Source organism: Nesoenas mayeri (assembly GCF_963082525.1).
Source record: "Nesoenas mayeri genome assembly, chromosome: 1".
Taxonomy (NCBI): domain Eukaryota; kingdom Metazoa; phylum Chordata; class Aves; order Columbiformes; family Columbidae; genus Nesoenas; species Nesoenas mayeri.
In genome coordinates, this window is record NC_137541.1 from 64425983 (window position 1) to 64449413 (window position 23431).

Here is a 23431-nt window from a genome sequence, read left to right on the forward strand (position 1 = left end):
GAAGCAAAGCATAACACTGGGTAGGCCAAAGTGCTGGCCTGGAACTATTCTAGCAACTTCCCATGGTACAAATAGCTTTTTCACTTACACTCCACATTTCCCATCACTTTTCCTGCTATACAGTTTAATTCATGCCAGGCGGATTATGAAGGGAAGAAAATGATGCAACAGTCAAAAAGTCCTTTAAGTCGTTCCAAAAATTAGAATAAAAAGAAAACAAAACAAATCAAAAGAGAGAACTTCAAAACTAAAGGAAAAGCTCTGAAAACAAACTCAAAAGAAAGAAGGAAAGGGGAGGGGGAGGGGGGAAAAAGAACCCGGGAAAGACAAATGAATGTTAGAGCAGGCACGATCATGGACAGACGCCAGCTACTTACGTTCACCTCGGTGATTGCTATATCAACAATGCTACCCACAACAATCAAGGCGTCAAATGTATTCCATGCATCACAGAAATAGTGCTGCATGTGGCAGAGAAGCCAAGGAAAGAGAGAGAGAGAAAGGAAGAGAAAGAAAGAATGAGAGAGAGGAGGGAGAGAGAGAGTGAAAGGGAGAAAAGAGGGAAAAAAGTAAAAAGTAAAATAAAATAAAACAAAAAATCAAAACAAAACAAAACAAAGCATGAAAGAGGGAGAGAAGAGGAAAAAAATAAGAAAAGAAAGAGGTTACGTGGGCATATTAAATAGTCTCTTACCACTCTACAGTATTGGTTGCTCAAAACCTCTGTAACGTTTCACATGATGGAGAGTATCAACAAAAGCCTGGTTAGTCAAAAAGTTACACTCAAGCATGTCTACCTTTTGGAGGGAAAAAAAGCACACACACCCCAAACTCTGTGCGCTTTCACCAGTCACAGCCTTGGGGCGAGCTATGACAAGTGAAAAAGAAGGAGGCATTTCCCCCCCTCCTTTTTTTTTCCCTGGGAGAAGGAGAAGGACGACGGCAAGTTCAATAAAAGCATGACTAAAGGGAAAAAAATCAGAAAAAAAAAAAGAAAGAGAGAGAAAGAAAGTGAGAAAGAGAGAAGGAACAGCAGAGGAGGAGGAGGTGGTGGTATCCTGGGGAGGGTAGAGTAATACTCACATTAGTTTCACTGAGAATGACGTCTATAATGCTGCCAATTACGATGAGGAAGTCAAAAACATTCCAAGGATCACTAAAGTAACCCTACATAAGGAAGGGGCAGGCAGGATGGGGATTAAAAAGGAATGTTAGACAGACAAAAACAGTTCAAAATTACCATTAGAATTACTGCCCTGATACCTCAAGGAGTTTTCCTCTTAAGTCTGCTTGTTGTGTCTCAAGCTGTAGCCTAGTCCTGGGATCCCTGACGTGTGTGAGCAGACCCTACCCAGCTAATGTGGTCTCAGAGCAGCCAGACCTCCTCTCTGACTCTGGGACGGGGGGTGAAGAGAAGGATCACTCTGAGCGTGGCTACTCACAGGAGTAGGGGCTTCCAGGACAAGCTCCTCCAGACACCTCCAATTCCTAGTAACACAGCACCCTTCCCCACTTAGCTTAGATTTGGCTGGGGGAAGGGTTCTCTCTAAAAACTGCTGTGCTTCTGTTGGTGTGGATATCAACCCTCCAGTCCATGTTCCAGATGTAATGTTCTGTGCTGGTGCTGGGAACAGCTGGCTGCTGCGTCACGATAGAGCAGAGGGCACAGTCAAACTGCGGATGTGCTACTTAAACCTCACTGGTTTTCACCTTTATCCTTACCCAGTCACAATGAGTATTACAACAGTCAGCAGCCTAAGAGGTTCTATTAATGCCTTAGCTCCTGACTTAAACTACAGAGCAGGACTGGTGTGTTTGTTACTCTGAAAGCATGTCTGCACCGCAAAAACAATGTATGAATGTAGCATGTGCTGGTGCTTCCCACCAAGAAGGGGTAAGAACAAGAGTGAAGTTGGCTTTAGCATGTGCTCAGGGAGAGGCGTGTTGCTCACTTATGCTAAAGATTGTGCCATAGCATCACTGCCACACCAGCTGTCTAGGACAAGCTATGGTAGATCCACTAGCATGTGCTAAACTCATACCTTCACTTTGCTGTGCAGAATTACTTCGGGGGCTACCTCAAACATCTCATTGTCCTCAGCAGGGCTCAGGAGATGCTAATCAATACTGCCTGCTGTCCCCATCCTGCATGATTTTTGGCTGGATGGGCTGTAAGGATGGAACTTTGGAAAAAGTCCCATTCAGCCCAGGAGGTGAGCTTCCGTATGTAAACTTCCTGCCCAAGTCAATGTCATGAGTAAAGAACTTATGTTGGCTCATGGAACACTGGTGCCAACCTCTTCCCCTTGTTCTGCAGTCCTAAAAGGAGGCGAGCATACAAAATTCTCTGTACTCCTTTTATATGTTTGGTTTTGTGAGCATGGGCTAATCTGACCTCCCTGTTTCCCAGCTGCAACATGTCTCCAGTGAGACTGAACCCAAGTTGCAATGTGACTGCTATTCTTAGCCAGAGAGTCAGGTCATGGGTAAAGTGTGAGTCTGTGTTCCCAGGCAGTGCTGCAGAAAGCAAAAAGAAGAAAAGAAAAAAAAATAAATTAAAATCCCAGCACTGGCACTGCACAAGCCAGCCTTGGGAACCTGAAATACTGTGGGTTCAGCCATCACATGGAGTGGGCGCTGGTAAAAAGTGTCTAAATGCTGAAACACTGCCTCCAGAATGCTTTGAGACTCACAGTTATAAACTGCATTATGTTTGAGGCAGATTAAAAAAAAAAGAGATGAAGCAGAGAAAGCCACTGTCTAGCTGGTTCCACACCAGTGAGGGGAGCTGGTGAAGTGGACTTCAAAATCTTCTTCTCAAAAGTAGAAAAAAACCCAACCTTTATTCTGCAGCCTGAAATAGGCAACACTTAGCAGATCTACACTGGGAGGAAAAATAATCTCATAGCTACACAATTAGCTACAACAGGGAGGAAGGAAACAGGAGCAAAAGCAAATTCAGAGAATATTATTATTCAGCGTCCAGCCTAGAAAATACACAGCAAATATTAGAATGAATTCAGTGGTGATGTCCAGCGTTAGCAACCAGATGGACCTGGAATAAAACTGTAATTAGACTTCACCAAGAGGAAGGGGAGGGAGAGAACAGCAGATTAAATTGTAGAGGCAAACACATTTTGAATAAATAAAGGACAGACACAGATCATACAGAGTTGCAAAAAGTGCCTTTGCAGCCTGATGCGACCTTGGCAGAGAGTACACTCGCAGGACCAAAGAGAACAGAGTAGAAGACAACAGACCCAATCCTCCTGCCCCGGTTCATGTGCACAGTCCTGCTGAAGGCAATGGCACTGCTCACATGCCAGATGAACACATGCATTCAATAGCATGGCTATCTTCCATTTCCTTCTCAAATTGCATAGTTTAGGAACTATTAAGTATTTTAGTAGGAACCCAAACAAGCCTCCAAAAAAACACCAAAAAAGGAGTTTGCTTTTAGGCAGCTGTAAGGGTAAAGATGCAAAAAATGTTGTTCAGGTTTTGCCCATGAAAATGATGACTATTTTTAAATCTCTGATGATGGATAGGCGGTTGTTTACTGTGATTGGCATCATACTGCAAGAATGTTTTTGGTGTAACCAAATTCACAATTTCTTTTTACTGAGCAACTCCAGACATAGAGCCCAAAGTTATTACTGTTGGTAAAACAGCATTTGCTTTTGGTACAAAATCCAGGTGAAAACTGAAGCCAGTGAATTAAACTTTGCTCCCCATTGCAGTAATGCAACCTCACTGGAAGCAAGGACACTGCACTGACACAGTTGACACATCTCAGGAGAGACTTAGGCCTGGAAAGAAAAGGGCCCTTTTTCATTGCTATCACAAATTGCTGCTTTGGACCTTTGTGACACCACAGTATATCTGGAGTCACTCTTCTAACTTCTGGGGAGTTGCTTGGCTCTGCTGAGTCTCATCAGCCAGCTCCTTGCTTGAAAGTCATGGGTTGGCCTGCTCTGGGACCACAGAAAGAGTGTCATCGTGGTACGTTATTGTGTGGCTGTAAGGTGGACTCAGAGGGCTCCTCTCTTCCTCCAGTACCTCTTAGATGAATGAGAGAGAGGAAGCATGGATATGAATGCAGTTTTACTCAACCCCACATCCAATATGCCAGTGTTGGATTAAGGAAACACATGAATTTAAAAACCTTCCTTTCCTCCTCACCTGCTCCCTCTGTCTTTCAAACAGAAGGGTGAAAAACAGGAAGATATTACTCACAGTAAGTGAGCTCAAAGAGAACAGAGAACACGAATGCTTCATTTGTGTGAGAGGTAGTAGAATCCTTCCTTAAAAAGCCACCCTCCTTAGAGACATTTACCTACAAACAGCCATGTTGTCACTAAGCTTTGGATCAGACCTCATAATCTTGTTAGGAGTTATGAGTACGTACTGGGAGTGAACTACACCCCTTGGGGACTCATCTCTTGTGACCTCAAGTACCTCTTCAAGCCACATTCCTCACTGGAGTGTACCAGGGTGGCTAATGAAAGACAAGCTGAATGAAGGAAGGGCCTTCACTCTAATAAAGAGGTTGTATTTCCAAACTATTTTTCCCACCAGAAAGTTCTGTATACTTTTCCCAAGGGGGTGGAGGTCTGACTGGAAATGAATTGATGGCACTGTTTGTTTTTGCAGTACAGGAATTTAGAGTGTAATACCATATTTTACCCTTAAAGGGAGACGTTTGACCCTGATTCAGCTGTATAACTACGTGTCACATAATGGCAGCCTCAGGGGCTTACTGGGGAATGGTAGTCACCCTCTCTTGTGGGATGTCTTTGGAGATCCATGAAGCTTTTGGGGAGAAAGGAGGACAGAAAGAGACCAGGAGGATTGGATTGAATATTCAAGAAGCACGGAATAGTCCCATCATTAGAGCACATTTTTTCCCAATTTTTTTATTTCCCCAAAGGTAGCAAAGGATAGTGTATCATCACATGATCAATAAGTTAATGAAAGGCTGAGCATAAATATGCAGTAGCTGACTGGAATGGAATCTCATTTGTTCAGGGGAGCAGACACTGTAACATTTCAGAATGAGTAAATGTCAATAATTTGTAGGTTTCCTAGTTGTTGATATTAATTATAAAAGAAGCTGGGGTTTGTTTTGGTACCCATGGAGCCACTGAAACCCCTGGGGAACATTTCTTTTAGTTTTTGTGAATATAAGATCCTAAAAGCAGCATCTAAGAAGCCTCATTAACAGCAAGGAAAATTGTCTGAGCTCAGAGTTACCTGGGGCCCACAGTAAGAATGTGTGGTGGCTGGAGAGCTATGGATCTATGCCGAAGCACAGAAATCCTCAGGGGAAGGGTGTTGTTGAGTCATGGTACCAGCTGGGTTTTGAGCATCCAGCCCTGTGGGAGCTGCAGGGTCACTTGTGTGTTGCTTGGGGTGCAGTTATTTATCTGCTTAGTCCCAGGTTTTCATTTTTAGCTCTTATGAAGTAGCTGGCAAAAATTACAAACTCATCTGAGAGAAAAGCCTCTACAGAGAAGAGCACAGCAAGGGTCAAGGCTATTAAGTGGGTGGGATATGAATGTCGATTAGATGGTCTCCAGTAGAAGACGCTGCAATGTCATAGGAGGAAAGGGAAAGACGTGCATGCACACATGTATGTGTGAATACAGAAATGATGCATCAAGGAGGAGAAAATAAGACATATAGATAACTACACAGTCTAAAAGGAAAGCAAACTACAGAAGAACCTTGCTAGCACTTATCTGAAATAAACCTGCATGTCAAAACAACAAAAAAGAAGCACCAACCTTAATCAGCTGGAAAGAGTACATAGGAAGAAGTGAAAGGAGCTGATACTCTGATATTCAGTGTGATTTCTTAGCAAAAATTGCCTGCTGATTGTAAAGGGCATCAAAGCAGATTTTGTTGGGGATTTGCAAAATGAGATGAGCTACTAGTTTGGTTGATGGTTGCTTAGTATGTGAATTCACTTCTGAAAATGCTGCAGGCTATGTGGAGCTGTGAGAGTCAGTTCTCAGACTTTTTTATAAGAGGCTTTCCCTGAAAGTATTTTTGCAAAAGGGACAGTTTCATTGGAAAACAGTATTGAATAAAATGACATTTACACAGTACCGTGACTCTTAGCATACCTTCTCACAGCAGATTTGAACGATTTGCCTGTATCCTGAGCAACCTTACAAAGCTACAATAGTTCCTGACACCGAATGTAGATTTGTATCAGATGCAAATTCTGTTACGCTAAGATATCATTTAGCCATAACAGCAATCAGGGAAATTAGCAGACCCTAACAGAGAAGGAATAAAGTGGAGGATGCAGCTGCTTGGAGCTCCTGACAGGCTGCAGGAAAACAGCATCTATTTGCATACTATCTATCAGCTCTCATCCATTGATGGATTAATTCTGAGACACAGACTCCCTGCAGTTCACCTACCAGTCTCTGTAATGAGTCACCGCTGCATGGAATTGTATAAGGCTCCCTTGTCCTCCATCACATCTTTTTGCAGACTGGGAATGAGCAGAGGAGCTTTTCAGCTCCCCAGACTGTTCCCAAAGGTCTGGTCACTTCCAAAGAAGGCTCCCACCTCTCTTTGCTTGTTCCATAAGAAAACAAGACCAATTTGTAGACCAAGATAGGTGCTCAATAACTTTGATGTTTTCCTTTACCATCTCTCACTCTGCTTCATGCTCCCTCTCACAATGAGGATGTTGGTGAAAGCAGAGTGGTGTCCCTTGGGGTCTGAGGACCTAACTGGAACATGCTGGACACTCTGCTTGACAGAAACAAAGGAACTGGAGGACTTTGATGGCTCTGTGATTTGGAAAAAACACCCCAAATATTTATTTCTAGATCACTGGTATAAAACTGAGGTAGCTTGATAACCGAGGTTAAAAGTGACAACCTTCTGATTATTGTTTGAGATCCTGTAGGTCCTAAAGCAAACTACGAGTCTCACCTGTGCTGCTAGAGGACAAATGCCTCCATCACAGGAAAAAAGAGGAAAAAATAAAACCACTGCCTGAACCAATGTCCTGAAGCCAATATTTGATAGACTTAAACATTTACAGAGAATGGAACTATGTAACCTTTTGTGTCACAACAGACCCTTTCTTACGCTCTCCACACCCACTGATAATAGACAATGTCCATGAGACAAACCTAGAAAAGTCTTCATCATACCTGTTCTGTGAACTGAGAATTCCCATTTCCAGATCTTGCAACCAGAACTGTATTTTCCAGATTGTCGTGTGAGCCCTTCCATACCTACCTACATGGTGGTGTAGTTATTTTACACCTTGCTGTATTTCATTTACTGTATAGTGGCTGGTAGTCCACAAGCACTCAGACACGTGGAAGGCTTGAAGTGCAATGTTATGATCCCAGGTCCTCCAAAGACTGGGAAAGAGGCATGAAAAGGCAATGTGGAAGCATTTATTGTGGAAGAATTTATTCTGGAAGCATCTCTCAGGGGTGTCAAAGATTGCATTTCACACACTGAGAAGGCCTGAGGAAATTATAAGAGTAAAACGTGCTGAAACTGGATGATTTGACTAGCTGACCCTGGTGTCATTTTTGGCCTGGATTGCTCTTAGCTGCCTTTGAAGGGAGGGTAATGCCTGAGGCCTCCTTGACAGAAGTGCATGAAAATGGAGGCAGAGTAACAGAAAGCTCTCTTATATGCTGTCCACCTAGAAAAATAAGATAAACATTTTTTACTTTCCTACATGTATGTCATGGCAAAGTGATACTCTGTGAGAAGTTTGCCCCTTTTTGTCATGAGCAGTAATTACTTTGCAATCATTTAACGATTACTGCCCTGTGGTCAGAAACCAGACTTGTTCTCAGCAAAGAGAAACAAAATCAACACCAGTTTTACCAGAAAAACTGAAAAGTGAATGTGATAGCTTGCGATGTCTGAACAGATAATTTATCAGAAAATGCATTCTGTGAGAATTCTGCTGTCAGATTCCATTAGGAAGAAGCTGTAAATGCTCAAAGACTTGCAAGGTCTAGAAAAAGCAGGTCTTGATGAGAGCCAACAAATAACTCTTGAAGGCAATAAACCAAACCAGCAAGATGAAATGGTTCTATGAAAGGAGCAAAAGGATGGGTTTTGCTGTTAAGGATTTTACAGTTCGGTAAGCAGAAATGTTGGGTTGGACTAGATGACCTCCAGAGGTCCCTTCCAACTCCAACCATTCTGTGAAATGCAGAAAACGGAAGTTTCCAAGGGCCTACAAAAGCCAGATGCATCATAGAGAAATCATTTCTCTTAGACCTCAGCCAGGTGACCATTTGGCTGTGGAAATGTTCTTTCCTAACATAATGAACAGCCCTTAAAAGGGGCTGTATCACAGTCTCTTATCTAGTATCATTCTTATGTGAACAGAAGATTCACATCTGTGTAAACTTCTGACCCTTTAAAGTAACCTCACGTGAAGTGCTAGAGGGTTGGGATTTTTCTTCTGAGAGTGAGAGCAAGTCACTTTTCCCTGGAACTGTTCCCTTTGCAGGCTGCTGCTGACGCTGTCGGTGCCATTGCGAATGAGACCCCAGTTCACCATCCCACTGGGCTTTTAACACTGTGTGAATAATTTTCCGTATTAAATAATTAAGTGTAATAGCTAATACAGTACTTCCCACACTGTTGCATTGTGCAGTCATATAATTATTTTTGATCATTTATAACGACATTAAAACCCCCAAGTGCCAGACTGAAAATAAATCTGTCACAATGTTGCAGTAATATGCAAATTCTCTGGTTACGTTTGCTGTCAAGGAACAGGTCCTCTCTCATTCAAGCTCTTATACAGCTTCTTTAATAGTTTTTGTGTGTACTGAACTCCCTATTGATCCTTCAGGAAGCTGTAGGATTGCATAGCTCTGGCTGATCAGTGTTAGAAACTTCACACATTCTATATAGTAATTAGATGATCTATTTGTGTGCAGAAAATTGCTGGTCTCATCCTCCAGGAAGGAGAACATCCTGCATTTAAACAACAAATGTAACATGGGAAGAAGCACATCAAACAAGCCTTTTTGTCCCTCACAAATTTGTTCCCCTGCAATATGAAAGGACAAGTTTTTTCATGAAGAGGGAAGTTTGTTCTGTATACTCATTTCATTCTTGGCCTCCTTTTGGGGATACCAACAAAGGAACCACTCAAGAACCACTCTGTTCATGCCTTTCTGCAGCATACATTTTCTATGAGGAAATGGGAAAGAGACCAGTAGACTTTGTAGAGTACGTCAACCAGTGTTCAGAAGGAAGACACTGGTGTTTCCTGACCCAGATTCAACTAGAGGTATGAGCTAAGATTTACTGTAAAGTTCCATTTCTCATCATCCGTCTAGTTTCTTCTGTTACATTCACCTACCAAATGTTTTTCACACTGCATGACTTGTTTACATGGAGTCACGCCTATGCCATCTCAGAATATAAGCATATGCACAATAAGAAAACTTTAGTCTGGCACTACTTTCTTCTCCTTCAAAGTGTCAGGAACGGCCAGACTTCCCCTCCCACGCACGCGCAGGAACTGGTGAGGAGCTCAGTGGAATCTAGAAGTATCAAAGAGGATTCCCCATACTTTCACATGACAGAGGAGGCAGTTATTCACTTGCTGACTCCTCATTTGTGGAAATTGCTGCTAAATCAACCTCATCCCTGAGAGTTCTATTGCAAAATTTCTTTTGCTGTACTAATTGGAAGATCAATTGCATGAGTCTCTACATATCAGGTGTACTGTTTAACTTCACGGGCCAGCACTCAAGACCACCAGGATGTGGTTCCTCTTCCCTTCAGTGTTGCTGCCTTGTAACACGTCAGCAGCAGAGACTCCTGACTACTTTTAGTTTCGTGCCTGGAATATCATACCAGCTGCTTTGAGCCTAGGCTAGTGAGATGTCATTCCGTGTTCTATGAGAAAGTCTCAAGGCTGAGCTGCTGTGAAAGTGCTGTGGCACAGACCGTGCTGCAAGAGTTTCAGTTACTTTCTTAGCCTCTCTGTTCTCTTCTTTCTCTTGGATGTACAGGGAGACAGAAATTCCCTCAGGCAAGCAGCATCCAGGGGCAAGCCTACTTGATGCCTCTCTGTTCTAACCCACTGATGGTTATAAAGGACGGGAATGACCTTATTGTTTATGTCCAGAATAATTATCCCAAGTATTTCTTCATGTCAAAGTCACCTAAATATGCTACTCTGATACAGAGTACTTCTAATATTTACTTCTGCAGAAAGGGCTTAGAAAAGATGCTCATTCTTCCTCCTAGACCTGTGGATGTGAAAAACCATATGGTCAAATCTCCACATGACATGCATGCTATGCAAAATGCATGAAACACCTGGGAGGCAGGTAGTCAGAGTAAAGAGAAAGCCGAGGCGTCATTAATGAGGGATTAAAGTTGTTTTTTTTTCCCTTTTCTGATGTATTTCCAAAACCGTTGAGCCTGATTCAGCAGTTCCTTGAGAGCCTCGGACTGCCTGCACCCATACAGCACAGTGTCTGGTCATGTGCTACAGAGATGGCAGGGATTTCTGATCAGATGGCTGTTGGGCTTGTTGGAGCAGCTGAGATTAATTCCAGCTGGGCTACTGACTGTACAGAAGATCTAGAGGAATATTCAATGCACTCAGACATCACCCAGAAAAAATTTGGAGTGAAAAAGGGAAGCATTTCTGCAGAAACACGCTGAAGCATTTTGCAACAGGGCTGAAATTAATCCGCAGAAGTAGGGAAATACATTGCACCTAACTTCTATTGCAAATTATTCTGATGAGACAGTACACAGGGAAGCTCTGTGACTGAGATACTGATGTGTTTGTATATGGTGACCTGGGATGTCTGCCAGGGAACTTAAATAAAGTGAAGAAGCACAAAAAGATGTTAATTAGTTTAAAAGCTATCAGTTTTAATTTTCTAAAAATCCCTTTCCATGTTTACTTTTCCTTTCGGTTCTGTTTCTGTTTTTCTTTTCCTTGCATCATTTTTTTGTCCAATCATTTCTTCATTTTATTAATACTTTCCTCTTTCAGGGTCTTCAGTTTATTTATTTTTTTTTTTCTTCCTGCTTTTAAGGGCATTCTGTCTGTTCTCACTCTTCATTATCTGGGTCTAGTTTTCTTCCCCTTCAGGTTTTGTTTCTCTCTTTTCCCCCCAGACATTGTTCTTCCAGTTTTTTAGTTCTCTTTCATTTTTCAGTTCACACACTTTCTTCCCTGACTGTTTCTAGTTCTCTCCATGGTCACTATTTTTTACCCTGCAACAAGCAGAATTCAATCTTCCTTTTTGTTGGATGAGGTATATATTTTCCCCCACCCACAGAATCTGAAACATATTAACTTTCTCACACCACTTTTTCACTTGTTCCAACCAAAGGCAGGGTGGTGGGTGGAAACAGCCCTTCCTTTTGCGCTAGACAACCCAGACAGCAAATGCGCCATGTGAAGGTGCTATCCCTCCAAAACAGAAAGGGTTAATACTGAAGCTGAGGAAACATTTAGGTGACTACTTAGGTTATGAACCTGCCAAAACCAGCAGAGAAAATCTGCAAAGTAAGAGCCATATGACAATGACAATTGTGTGGCATCCATGAGATGGAGGCAGCTGCCTGCACCATGGGCTCATGTATACATTTAAACAACCTGAACTACTAATTTATACCACTATACTTCATCCCAGACCATATGATTTTAACTAAATATGATTCCTATGTCTGTTGGATGGACCTGAAGCGTTTTTCAGTGCTGAGCAAAAGACCACTCGATTGTAACCAGTTTTCCTGACATTTTTGTATCAGTGCAGAATGTCTTTGCTTTCTCTGTATAAGTTGGAGAAATAAAACATTGTGATGAATGATGCCAGGACAGAACGTAACCTACGTGAGTATTTCTAAAGGTACTAGAATGAAGAAGTGCAAAAAACATTAGATTTCCAAGATTAACCAGCCTTGTTTCTGTGGTTCAAGGGGATACATTGGACATAAATTTCAGTTGATGAAAATGCTGGAACCAAGCATCTATTCCTGACAAAGGAGTGACAATTCTGGTTGTGGTGAGAAACAAGAATGCAAGTAGTATGAAGCAGCCAGTGTGACTTAGGGAGAGACTGCTCACAGATCTGTTTATAGGCATAAATGTACTGGAAATGGAGTAGTAAAAAAGGGAGAAAAATGAATGAGTCATTTTGCAGGTTTGAGAAGAGATATCAGTGCATCAAATGCATGATAAATGCTGGCTGAGAGGAGCTTAAAGAGGAATAAAGAAGGGCAAGCATATTACAGGAGAAAGAAACACAAAGGATGTGTAGATCCATCAGCAAATGGAGACTAAGAAATAACCATGGGTGACAGTCATGACTTCCATTACTCACAGGGTCACAGCTCTTCCTGGGATCACATGGGATTATATGCCTTGTACTGAATGTGAGACTTGTTTGAAACAGTGCACAGAAGCCTGAACTCTGCCACATGAAAATGACATTAAAGAATGGCAAGAATTCAGAGTAAAGTAGCAGTCACAAAGGAGGGACTGAACTAACTATCTGAGGCAGGACAGATGGTGTTGTTACAGGCTGCTTTACAAGTAACAGCCAAAAACACCCAGGAAAGAAAGTTGCTGACAGTGTTTGGTGAATGGGATAGACCTGTGATCCATAGTCCCTCTGACAGTCATAATTCCATGGAGGGAGTCCCCAAGATTCCCTTTCCACATGCAGACCTGGATTTGAGAAAATATATGAACATGTGCTTTACTTTATCCATGGGAGTAGTTCCACTGATATGCGGTCCCTAGGTTGAGATGGTGAGGACAGCGGTAGAAAATTCTTAGCTCTCGGATTACTAGTCCTTTCCTAGCTAATGAGAGGAGAGATACAATGTTTCCTGAAAGAAAAAGGAGATGTGGTTCATCAGTAAAACAGCATATTCCAGGGAGCTGTAAAGATTTGAAATTCCTGGAGGAATATCCGTACCCACATTCGCACATACGCTGACAGATGGTGCAGTTTCATACAAATAGGAATTTGAAGTCATTGTCTTTGAATTGAAAAGATAAACCTTCGGCAGGTTTTGTAGAGCAGCTGGTCCTTCATGGACTGGTGCTTGTGGGGATTTATTCTTTAAGAAGCTACGACAGTGGTAGCTGTGAGCATCCCAGACAGCACAGGACCTCTCATTCCCTTTAGTAGTTTTCTCTGGAAAAAGCATGAAGCAGCAGCTGCTTTCTTCATGCAGGAACTGGAAACAAGCTCACCAGACTGGCTGGAGAATTTATAAAATTGGAAAAACAAAGCAGCAAAAGGCCTTGGCTCAACAGCGTTACTTTTAGACTCTTTGAAGTGACTAGTCTTGAATCAGTTTATGAGCACCAGCCAAGACAAACACTAAGGTCCATTTGGGGGTTTTGCTTCAGAGCAGCACATTAATACTCTGTAAGGAGATGCAGGGCATGTAGTGGATGTTTTCTTTATCTGCAGTCCTAATCATCCTGAATCTCTCTTGCTCATTGTTAGCATACCCTTCTGTCAAGGCTGCATCAGATACAGATGAGCTATCTTACACAGTGCTTAGATTTCTGCTTGCAAAAAAACTGGGATAACTGATCCTTTCCTTCAGAAAATGTATCACACAGAAATTCAGAGGCTCTTGGAGGCTGGTCTTGTCCCTGGCATGCACTATACCAGCAGCAGCTGCTCCAGCTAACACACACCTCTCTTCTCTATAGACTCCCTGGAGACTAAACAAACCAAAACAGAAGATGGCCAGTAAAAAGGACAGGTATAAAAAGGGACTTGCTGACTAGAGCAACCAATCTCAACAGTAACAGTATGTTTAGTTATTAAAGTCCTTGTCTTTCTAACCCTCCTCACATACTTTCTGTAAATGTTAGGAGATGAGCCCTGACTCAGACTTGCCTCCTTATTCCTACAGCTATCCTTTCAATGAGTAAATCCTTGCTCTTACCACAAGAACTAGTTGCAGAGCTGGATTATCTGTGCCGATTCTTTGCAGTCAGGCACATATATGATCGTACTTAATGTCTGTGCAACTGGCTGTGTTTGCCTTTTTTCACCTTTACTAGCAAGACTAGCAAATAAGAAGGACATGTCTCCTCACAGAAGAGGAGTGAAGAAACAAAAACTGGATACAGTAAAAAAATCTATTTGGTCAGAGGCTGCCACCATTTCTGTTGTTATGTGTTTAATACATAGGTAGCATTGTAGTGTGTTACATTGCTTCATACAATAGTGATTGCCACACCACTGCCTGCAGGAAGAACTCTGCATATTAGGAACTCCTCCCAAAGCTGTTCTGCATGGGTACATCCCTGTGATGACTTCTGTAAGAAGCTGGGGCGATAACAGCTCTGAGTACCTCAGAGACCTTTCTCAGTTCCCTTAGCAATTCTCTCTGGCAAAGGTATGAATAAACAGCAGCTTGTTTCACCTTGCACAGATGGAGAAAACAGTGATTCTCTCTTGCTGCTGCAGACCATTCATTCCAAGGTGCCTTTAGGAAGCGACTCTGCAAGGGAGAGCTCTGTGGCAGCCGCTTCAGAGTTACAAGCCAGTGACTGCACTGCTTGCTGCAGATGAAGGTTAGCTGCAGCACCCACTGCTGGGTTAAACACCACCAAGTTGGAGAAAACAGTTTCAGTTCTGTGTTCAGTTCTGGTCTGCCACATTCTCCTAGGGCTGGTGGCTAAGGTAAGGGCAAGACACCTTCAGCTACCCAAGTTTCTTGCTTTCTTGTTGTCATTCATAAGGTTTACAGCTCCCTCATTTTAGGGTACTCTTCAGATAGAAAAGAGTGATGTTTGGGCACAAATTCAAAATGAGACAAAGCAACTAAAACAAAGGCTGGCTTGTGTTTTCTTGTTCAGGAAGTGGCAGACAAATCTGCCTTCAGCAGAGATCTGGTGAGCATTTAAGCTTGCCATTTCACATCTGGGAAACACTAATATCACCCAGCATCTCATTTCTTTGTCTGGGAGACTTGGTGGTTGTGCTGTAGTGATGTTCACCCAGGTGACAAAGAAATCCTTTTTGACTTTTCCAGCTGATGTTCCTGAGGACAATTTCCATCTGCAAATGTAGCGTGTTTTCATACCTTGAGTGATAGGAGGACACAAGGTCTTGCCAAGCAGAGGGTTGAGGTAACAACTTGCTCCATGCCAGGAGACTCCCACATTAGAAGATGTTCTGGGCAAGTTCAGTTTCAATCCCAATGTGCAACCTAAAGAGACACACATTGTGCCCCCAGCATTGGTCCACATCAGTCCAAATGGTCATCTGGGAGAGGTGGTTTCCTTCTCTGGAGAGCAGGCTGAGTCAATATGGAGCAGAGAATGAAGACTGTAGGCCACATCCTTGTACTGAACAGCCAATGGCAAGTTACACAAGAAATTCTGATGTTTCTAAATTCGAGTCACTGAAGTGAATATACTGATGGAGGCAAGTCTTTTTGCTGTATTAGTTGTTTTCACAAGTTAATTCCTGTTTTCCTTCCCTGTAAATCCAGTGGTTTCTATTTATTTATTTATTTTCATTTTTGTGAAGGTATTTAATTAAAATAGAAGTTTAAGAGTTAGTACTATTTTTGTCATACATGCAAGACTAGGATTTGAAACAGCTTTATTCTTTTCCCTGTCTATTCTTTTAAGATGGGCAAGACCCAGCCTGAGGTTATTGTCTGTTGTCTTATTGTTGAGAAGATTTTATTAATACTCCACTATTCTGATAATACTTTTATTATAGTTTAGTAGCTGAGGTTTTAGTTTGGAAATTACAGAATCATGGAAAATTGAACTGAAAGAGGCCTTGTGAGATGGTCTAGTCCATTCCCTGTCCCAAGGCAGATCATACATTCCTAAACTGTTTCTAAAATGTTTCCCTAAATTAATCATAGAACCTCAAATTATGGAGATTCCACAATCTCTTTAAGCAACCTGTTCCAATGTTTTTCTCTCCAGAGGATACATGTTTACCCTACCTAATAGTTTGTTGTTCTTGAAAAGGAGATTGAACACAGAAAAGTAAGACATAGGAAGTAGAAAGGACCTCCAATATCACCAAGTCCAATTCCTTACAGTTAGAAGCAACCATGTCAGGTAAAGTCTTCCTTGTATATGTATAGAGCTCTACATTTGAGCGGGTTGAACTTTTTCCTTAAAGTATCAAAACAAATTCTGCTGAGAACCTCATCTTTCCCAAAGTCAAGAATCTCCTGTAAAGTAGAACCACAAAATCAGAAGAACATTACAAAGCCTGTGAAATATATTTTTGGGTATATAATGTACAGATGAGACAAGTGCCAGAAGATTTGCTTGCTGACATGGCAAAATCTCCAAAGTGAAAGGTAAATGCCTCCTGAAAATTATGTTCCCTTCTGAAACAGATGATGACACTTGTAAATTTCCTAAGACAGTGTTTGAGATTCCCCCTACAAAAAAAAAAAAAAAAAATCAGTCCATCACCAGGACTGCAAAAGATTCTTCTAAATTCCAGGAGAACTACATCTGCGAAAGGATAGTGATATTGGGCTCATGAGAAAAATGAAGTTGTGACTCTTCTAAGAAAAATCCCTAGAAAGTGTAGAAGTAGGAGAGAGTGGCTGAGTGGGAGTAAAGTCAATACAGAATTCAAAAGAAAAAGTAAGACTGAATTCAGTAGAATTGAAGAGCAAAGCTTCTGAGATGAGGATGAGGAAGATGTTAGGTTAGAGCTATGAGGAGCTCTTAACTACAGTGATCCTCTGGAAGTTTAACATGAAGGATAAGCATGTCAGACATTATTCTTCTCATCTTTATGGATGTTAAAACTGATGCTTCAGACAGTATATGCCAATCCCAATGTATCAAGGTATCACTGAAGATATGAAATGGCATGAGTTACCTGTGCTTAAGTGTCTGGCTTCCACTCCTTATGACACACCACTCAATTTAAACCCCAAAGAAGAAAGCCTTATGTAATCTTCAAATATGTGAGGCCAGAATCTTTGTCATTGTCCCCCAGCAGCTGTGCCAACTTAGTTGGAAGAACTTGAAGGTTATAATCATATCCATGGTGCAACTATGCTACTAGAATGCCATGGCCCAATGGACAGGCCAATAGTTTCAGTCAGGACCTGCTGAGATACTGAATATTATCAATAAAGCATTAAATTCAAAACTAAAGTAATCCAAACTATCATTGAGATGTAGCCCTCCCAGAAGAAACATAGCTAATAACTCAAAAGCTAATAACTCAACATGAGTTATGCTTGCTTAACTTCACTTGGGCCAGGAGACTAATCATGAGATGCTATTTATAATTTATTTATGAAAAGTCAGAGAGAGCATTAGAATAATATTCAGAATGGAAAACATGTTCTAGTATAACATAGTGTCATTATTATAACAATGAAAAGACAAAACTAGGAACCTTCTCTATTAGCAGATATGGCTTTTTTTTTGTTGGTTCGGTTTTTAGTGTGTCTACTCTCCAGTGAAAAAGTTATTAAATATATGTGAGACTCCAATCCAGAGAGCAACTGTCCAGCTCAGTTACTGGTGGGGTAATAGATCAGAAAGTTTCACCTCCTCCTTCTCCTCACAGCTGCCCCGCACACATGCACACACACACAGAGGCCAGGAAACTCTATGCCTATAGCACCTACCTTGGGTTTGAAGGCGATTAATTTCAGGACCATCTCAACAGTGAAGAGGCCAGTGAAGAGCATGTTGAGGATGTTCATGGCTTCCTTGAACATGCAGCTCTGACCGTAGTGCTGAAAAATAGTATTCCAGCAGCAGCATGAGGAACCGACACAGCAGCTAGTTAGGAATCCATAGGGCCCCTCTGTGTTGGTCTTCTCTAAAGAAAACCCCAGCACGCTCCAATTTCTTTCAGTTTAGAATTCCCATCTCCCTTCACACATCTCCATGCCTCTGGCCACTTTTGCCATCTGGCTCTGGATCTCCTATCTTTTTAAAAAAGTCTTTTTGAGTGAGGGTTACCAAAATCACACTTGCCATTCCAGTTGAGGGTTCATTATAAATTTGCATAATGGTACAAGACAGTCTCCAATTGTGTCTGCTATCTCATTCTTCCATAACACTTGGATTACTTTTTTGTTTGATGCTACTGCACAGTCAACAGGGGTTTCACTGAGCTGTTCGTAATTATACCAAGCCATTCCCCAAGTAATTACACTTAATTCAGGATTCTGCAAAGTACATGAGCAGCTCAAATCATATCTTTCCAATATGCATTATCTTGCATTTGTCAACTCTGAATTAAATTTGCAATCATGCTGCCTATTCACTTAACTTTATTAAGAACCTATGAAGTTACTCTCTGTCTTCTACTAATTAATTCAAATGGTGTCTTCTGCAAATGTTGCCACCTCACTCTTCATAACCCCATTTCCAGATCATTATACTTGAGACTGATTGACTAAGGTCATCTTCCAGTTCATTTTATAAGACCCCATTTGTAGTTGCTTAACTTTGATAAACTTTAACCAGCTGGGATGAGCTTTCATAGTCTGCATTGGCTCAGGGTAATTTATTTAAAGTAGTTTCAGTTAACACAGTTCAGCTGCAGCTGAAAGCCAGCCCAAGGAAAAATCTATTGTTGAGGTGTTTTCTCTCATAACATTTTCTTTGAAAGGCTTTAGTACCTGCAGGACTCTACTTAAAAACCTGGAATTTTACTGGCTTGTGGCTTTTGTATTTGTTGTCCCTTACAATGTTTGACTCAAGTCTGGCCACAGTATAAGCCTCTGAAAAACTGTACTTTTCTCAAGATGGATATAGACTTCCTAGAATCTCCAGAGGTGCTGTCTTGCCTGTGGGCTCACAAACATCTCACAGTTTCTAGCCCTACCTGCCCTGGGTATGTGCCATTTTCACAGAAATTGAGCATGTTTCAAAGCCTTAGAGTGAGCATAATAGTCCCTCTCTGTTGCTTCATGAAAGCATGGCAGTTGATATTTCAGTTCGAGAGCTGAGTGCTTTCTTGGGCTCATGCTGCTTCCCTCCCTTGTTGGTACCTGAAGTCAAGATTGCAGAGGAAGCCTTTTCAGTGGAGATGGGAAAGAGCTAGACCAGATCCAGAAAAAGTAGGGGGATCAAGAAATCTGTTGAGATTGGACTGGAGGCAGTGAGACAAAATAAGGTGAAAATTAACCGGGAATGCAGACTTAGACTGTTAGTGACTGATAGGAGGCTGAAGCTATGCTTGAGGGCAGGTTGGAGGCTGGGCAGACTGCAATTGAGCCAGTGGAAAATGTAGTGCTGGGATGCTAATCTCAAAAGGGAAGCTGGTGTAGGAGTGCATCAGGAGTTGGACCCACAGTAAGGGACAAACTAGAGAAGGGAACAAAGTGCAGCAGACAATCAAATGGAAAGGGCAGAAAGACCAGAAAGGATGTCTGTGGAGAAATAACTGCAACTGGGTGTCTCTGGAGTGAAAAGAAGGACTGGTTGAGGAGTGGGGATCTGGACTGTCTGGGCCACAGACCAGGGAAGGGAGTTAGGAGCCTGACTGGGTGAGGAGAAAGTATTGATTTTAGGGAGGAGAGTGACAGGTAGACTAGTTCTTAAGCAGACAGAGTGTAGAAGAGAACAGGGCTTGAGTGGCCAAGGAAACTGGGACTCCAGAGACAGGGTTAGCAGGTGGAGTCTGGGACTGACTGAAAATGACAGGGGCCTTGGGCTGAAACGAGCTGGAAGGAACAAATCAGGAAAGTACAGACTTGGGGAAATGTACAGAACAGCTTGTGTCTATGAGAGTCCATTTCCCGACTGAAAGGAATGTAAGACTTCTTTTTTTTAAGCTAGCTACTTAGTAAACGTTTTGACTCCTTCCCCTTTACTGTTGTTCCATCTGCACATGTTAATCTACTGTGAAACTAATTGCTTTCTACTTTTTAACATGCAAAAACTCAAAATTTAAAATTCAGATCTCAGGTGAGTGGCAGTTCTGGGCTTATTCCTTCATTTCATAGAGGCCAAGTCGGATTTTAAAAGTCACTTGTTATTATAGTGGCAACTGAATTGGTCTGTGATGTAACTGTGTGTTGTGGTTTTATTTTTTTTTTTTTTAATCTATTTGTCTTTAAGGAGTTAAAACAAAACTGTTGCAAGTGTCAGATATTAGCAGGAAGAGGAGGAGAGGCAGATTCCTTATTTTAACTAAAAATCATCAGGAGTGAACATGGTACAATGGTTTTATCACGTTCTTCTCCTCCCTCCCCCTCAATACATGGTGTGAAGGTGAAACTAGGTCTCAGCCTTGGCCATTTCTTCATTTTCCCTAATAAAGTCTAATAATTCATCACCTGTAGGGTTTTCTATTTGCTTACTTACTTGCATGGCCAGGCAGATGGTGTTCAGCAGGATCAGAACGAACATCAGGTATTCAAAATAGGTGGAGTTGACCACATACCAAACTTTGTACTGGTACTGGTTTTTAGGGATGTATCTCCGGAGAGGCCGGGCCTTCAGGGCATATTCTACACACTGGCGCTGTGAAAGAGGCAGCATAGATTTAAAAATAAGAAAAAAAATACAAAGTTGGTCAGTTACCCCAAATATAATAAGAACACGACGTATTTCAAGTTTTTTACTGAAATGGAAATATTTGGTAGAAGAATTTCTTTTAGGTTGTAATCTGAATACGCATATTCTACCTGTTGAAGAGTTTCATGTGCATTTACTTTGGCCAGACAATGCTGTCACGTTCATCTAATCTTAGTGAACTAAATGCTATAGCACACATTTTAAGTACGTGTTGTCCCATCATCAAGTCTTACAGCAAGATTTTTTTTACCTGGCTCCTGAAAGATGGCAGTGAAGCCAGCTTAGTGCTGTATCTCGTTGGTGATCTTCACATGTTCCCCTCTGTATCTATTTCTCTCTTAAATGCTTATTCTCAATGTATTTTCGACTTTTAGTGGCAACAAGGCGTTGTAAATTACCTGGTTTTTGTCCAGCTCACAGTTCTTGTACTCTTGTTCTCCTTGTTCCTGAAATGTGACGATGACGAAACCAACGAAGATGTTCATCATGAAGAAAGCAATGATGATGATGTAGATAATAAAGAAGATGGAGATCTCAACCCTGTGATTATAGATGGGTCCCACATCCTCCATGTGGGAATCAATGGACCTATACAGCAACCTGAAAGCAAACAGGAGCCCAATGCAGAGAAAATCTGCAATTGCCTTGAGGCCTTATAGGTGATGTTATAAAGTTTAACTTTGTGATTTTCTTCTACTTGTATCACGATTATTCACTTACAGATGAGCAGACCTGCATTGATCTGAATGTGAACTCTTGCAAAAGAGAAGACATGGCTCTTACCAACTCTACACATTCAAACCTGTTCAGAGGTGAAATGTTTCCGTGGTTGAACAACTAAAATCTAAAACAAAAGCATGCCCTTCAGTTAACAGAAGACAGGAGAGTTTGTTGTTGGGAAGTGCATTTTGTAAGAAAAAGGAACCTCAGCACTTTTAACATTTGTTAATGCTGCTGTTAGCATTACCCCCTGACATCCTGCGTGCACATGTCACTCTGACAGAGTTGGAGGTGTGGGAGTCCTTGGCCTCTGTAGCACAGACAGCACAGCCTGGTAAGATATCCTATGTCTGCCTATATGGCAGAGATAGCACTGCTGTGTTTCATATTGTCCTACTGGCTCTGTCAGGAAACTTGCAACACCTGGCAATACTGGTAAGCACCTGACAAAAATTTAATATCCATTTGTATACATAAAATTTGTAACAAATATTGATATCATTGCTACTACTGGCAATCACTTTTTTAGGAGTTAGTGGCAGTGCTGTGCACTGTTTGCAAGTACAGGAACAGCAATTCTTGCAGGCCTTGAGGAATGTACAAAGTACATAATACTACAATGCTACTACTGCTATATTTAATACTTTAGACTTATTTAAATACTTAGAATGAGAAAGATTATGCTCTGCATTTGAATATTCTCTTTTGAAATGAATGAGGACATTGCTAGTGTTGCATTGGTCCAAGAAGCACTCACTCTGGCCATCCCTCAAAGGTTGAGACAGTGAAGAGGGCCATCATGGCAGTCAAGACATTGTCAAAGTCAAACTTGCTGTTCTCCCAGCTCCGAGGTTGTATCATTGGCTGGTTGACCTCACCATCCTTGTATGTAATGTAGTATCCCCTGTAGATGGAGAGCAGAGAGAGAACATGGCAGAACTGCACTTCCAGGAGGGCCTGAGAGTGGGTGGACAGCGAGGGGGGATAGCTGGGAAAGGTCAGACCCACCTGCATTCTGCTGCTGTCTGTTTGGAGCTATCAGTGCAGCTGTACAGCTTGCCCTTGAAAAGGAAGAAAGAGGAATGAAACTTCCTTTCCTGACAGTGCAAGGGTTAGGGCAGATCATGTAGCAAGGAAACTGCATTTACTACTTGTTTAATTGACTATGAGTATGTTTACATGCTCTTTTGCAGGTAGATGTGAGAAAACTGGATCGAGAGTTGCCTGCATCTGGGTAGCTCAGAGCACAGGCTTTTATCTGCTTGGACAGTACTTTTACATGTACATCCTGAGGTGCATGACCACTAAGTGCTGCAGAGCACTAGTTGTCAGAAGGGTGTTGAAGGGCAAAGAAATAAAAGCAGACATAAATAAGTGAATTAATAACCTCCAATGATTATCTGGCATGCCCATTCCTGTAAGTACTAATCCTTTAGAGCAGCCCCCTTCACCTCCCTGGCACTAAGTCATGCCACAAGCTATTTAAAGAAGAAGGAAGTTACTGATGTTACTGATAATTTCTTATGGTTACAGATGAAGGCCAGGAGTTCTGAATATGCCTCATGCAGTTTTGGTGAACTACTGGTAACAGGAGCCCAGGTAACACTGATAGTGCCCCAAAATGTTTTGCCTTTTACACAGAAGACTCCATCCCCCTTCATGTTTCTTCATGCTATTTTTCTTCCCACCCCGTAATACAGCTCAGGGTAATGGACAAATGAATGGGCCCAATGGTTTTACCTTAAACAACTGAACTCCAATGCAGGCAAACATGAACTGCAGCAAAGTGGTGACGATCACAATGTTTCCGATGGTTCGAATGGCGACAAACACACACTGGACCACATGCTGCAAATGGAAGATAGGAACAAAGTAACTTGCAGGATTGTTCTGAGCTGCTCTGGCTAAGGGAGAAGCTCAAGACTAAAAATACAAATAAAATAATTTCATTTAACTATTGCCCATTAAGTAATGTCTCAGGAAAAGGGAGAGAAAACCAACTTGTTACGTTCCTCACCATACTCTCAGAAGCATGCAGAAAGGGTTAGCAAAATACCAAAGCTCAGCTCTCTGAAACTTCCAGCATCACTGACTTTCATAGCTGGGCACCCACCAGCCCCACAGGAAAGAATTTATCTAATACAGCAA

The 23431-nt window shown here is 41.8% G+C and overlaps 1 protein-coding gene across 1 annotated transcript in view; it reads right to left on the minus strand.

Moving 5' to 3' along the window:
- CACNA1C (calcium voltage-gated channel subunit alpha1 C) overlaps nt 1-23431 on the minus strand; it is a gene marked incomplete at both ends in the record, with an annotated part of 485303 nt that overhangs the window by 52797 nt on the left and 409075 nt on the right. The window contains 8 exons of the mRNA XM_080351364.1: nt 378-461; nt 1084-1167; nt 17656-17766; nt 20351-20509; nt 20962-21163; nt 22041-22187; nt 22292-22344; nt 23024-23131. Of these exons, the coding sequence (XP_080207490.1) occupies nt 378-461; nt 1084-1167; nt 17656-17766; nt 20351-20509; nt 20962-21163; nt 22041-22187; nt 22292-22344; nt 23024-23131 (948 nt within the window). The remainder of the gene's footprint in view (nt 1-377; nt 462-1083; nt 1168-17655; nt 17767-20350; nt 20510-20961; nt 21164-22040; nt 22188-22291; nt 22345-23023; nt 23132-23431) is intronic.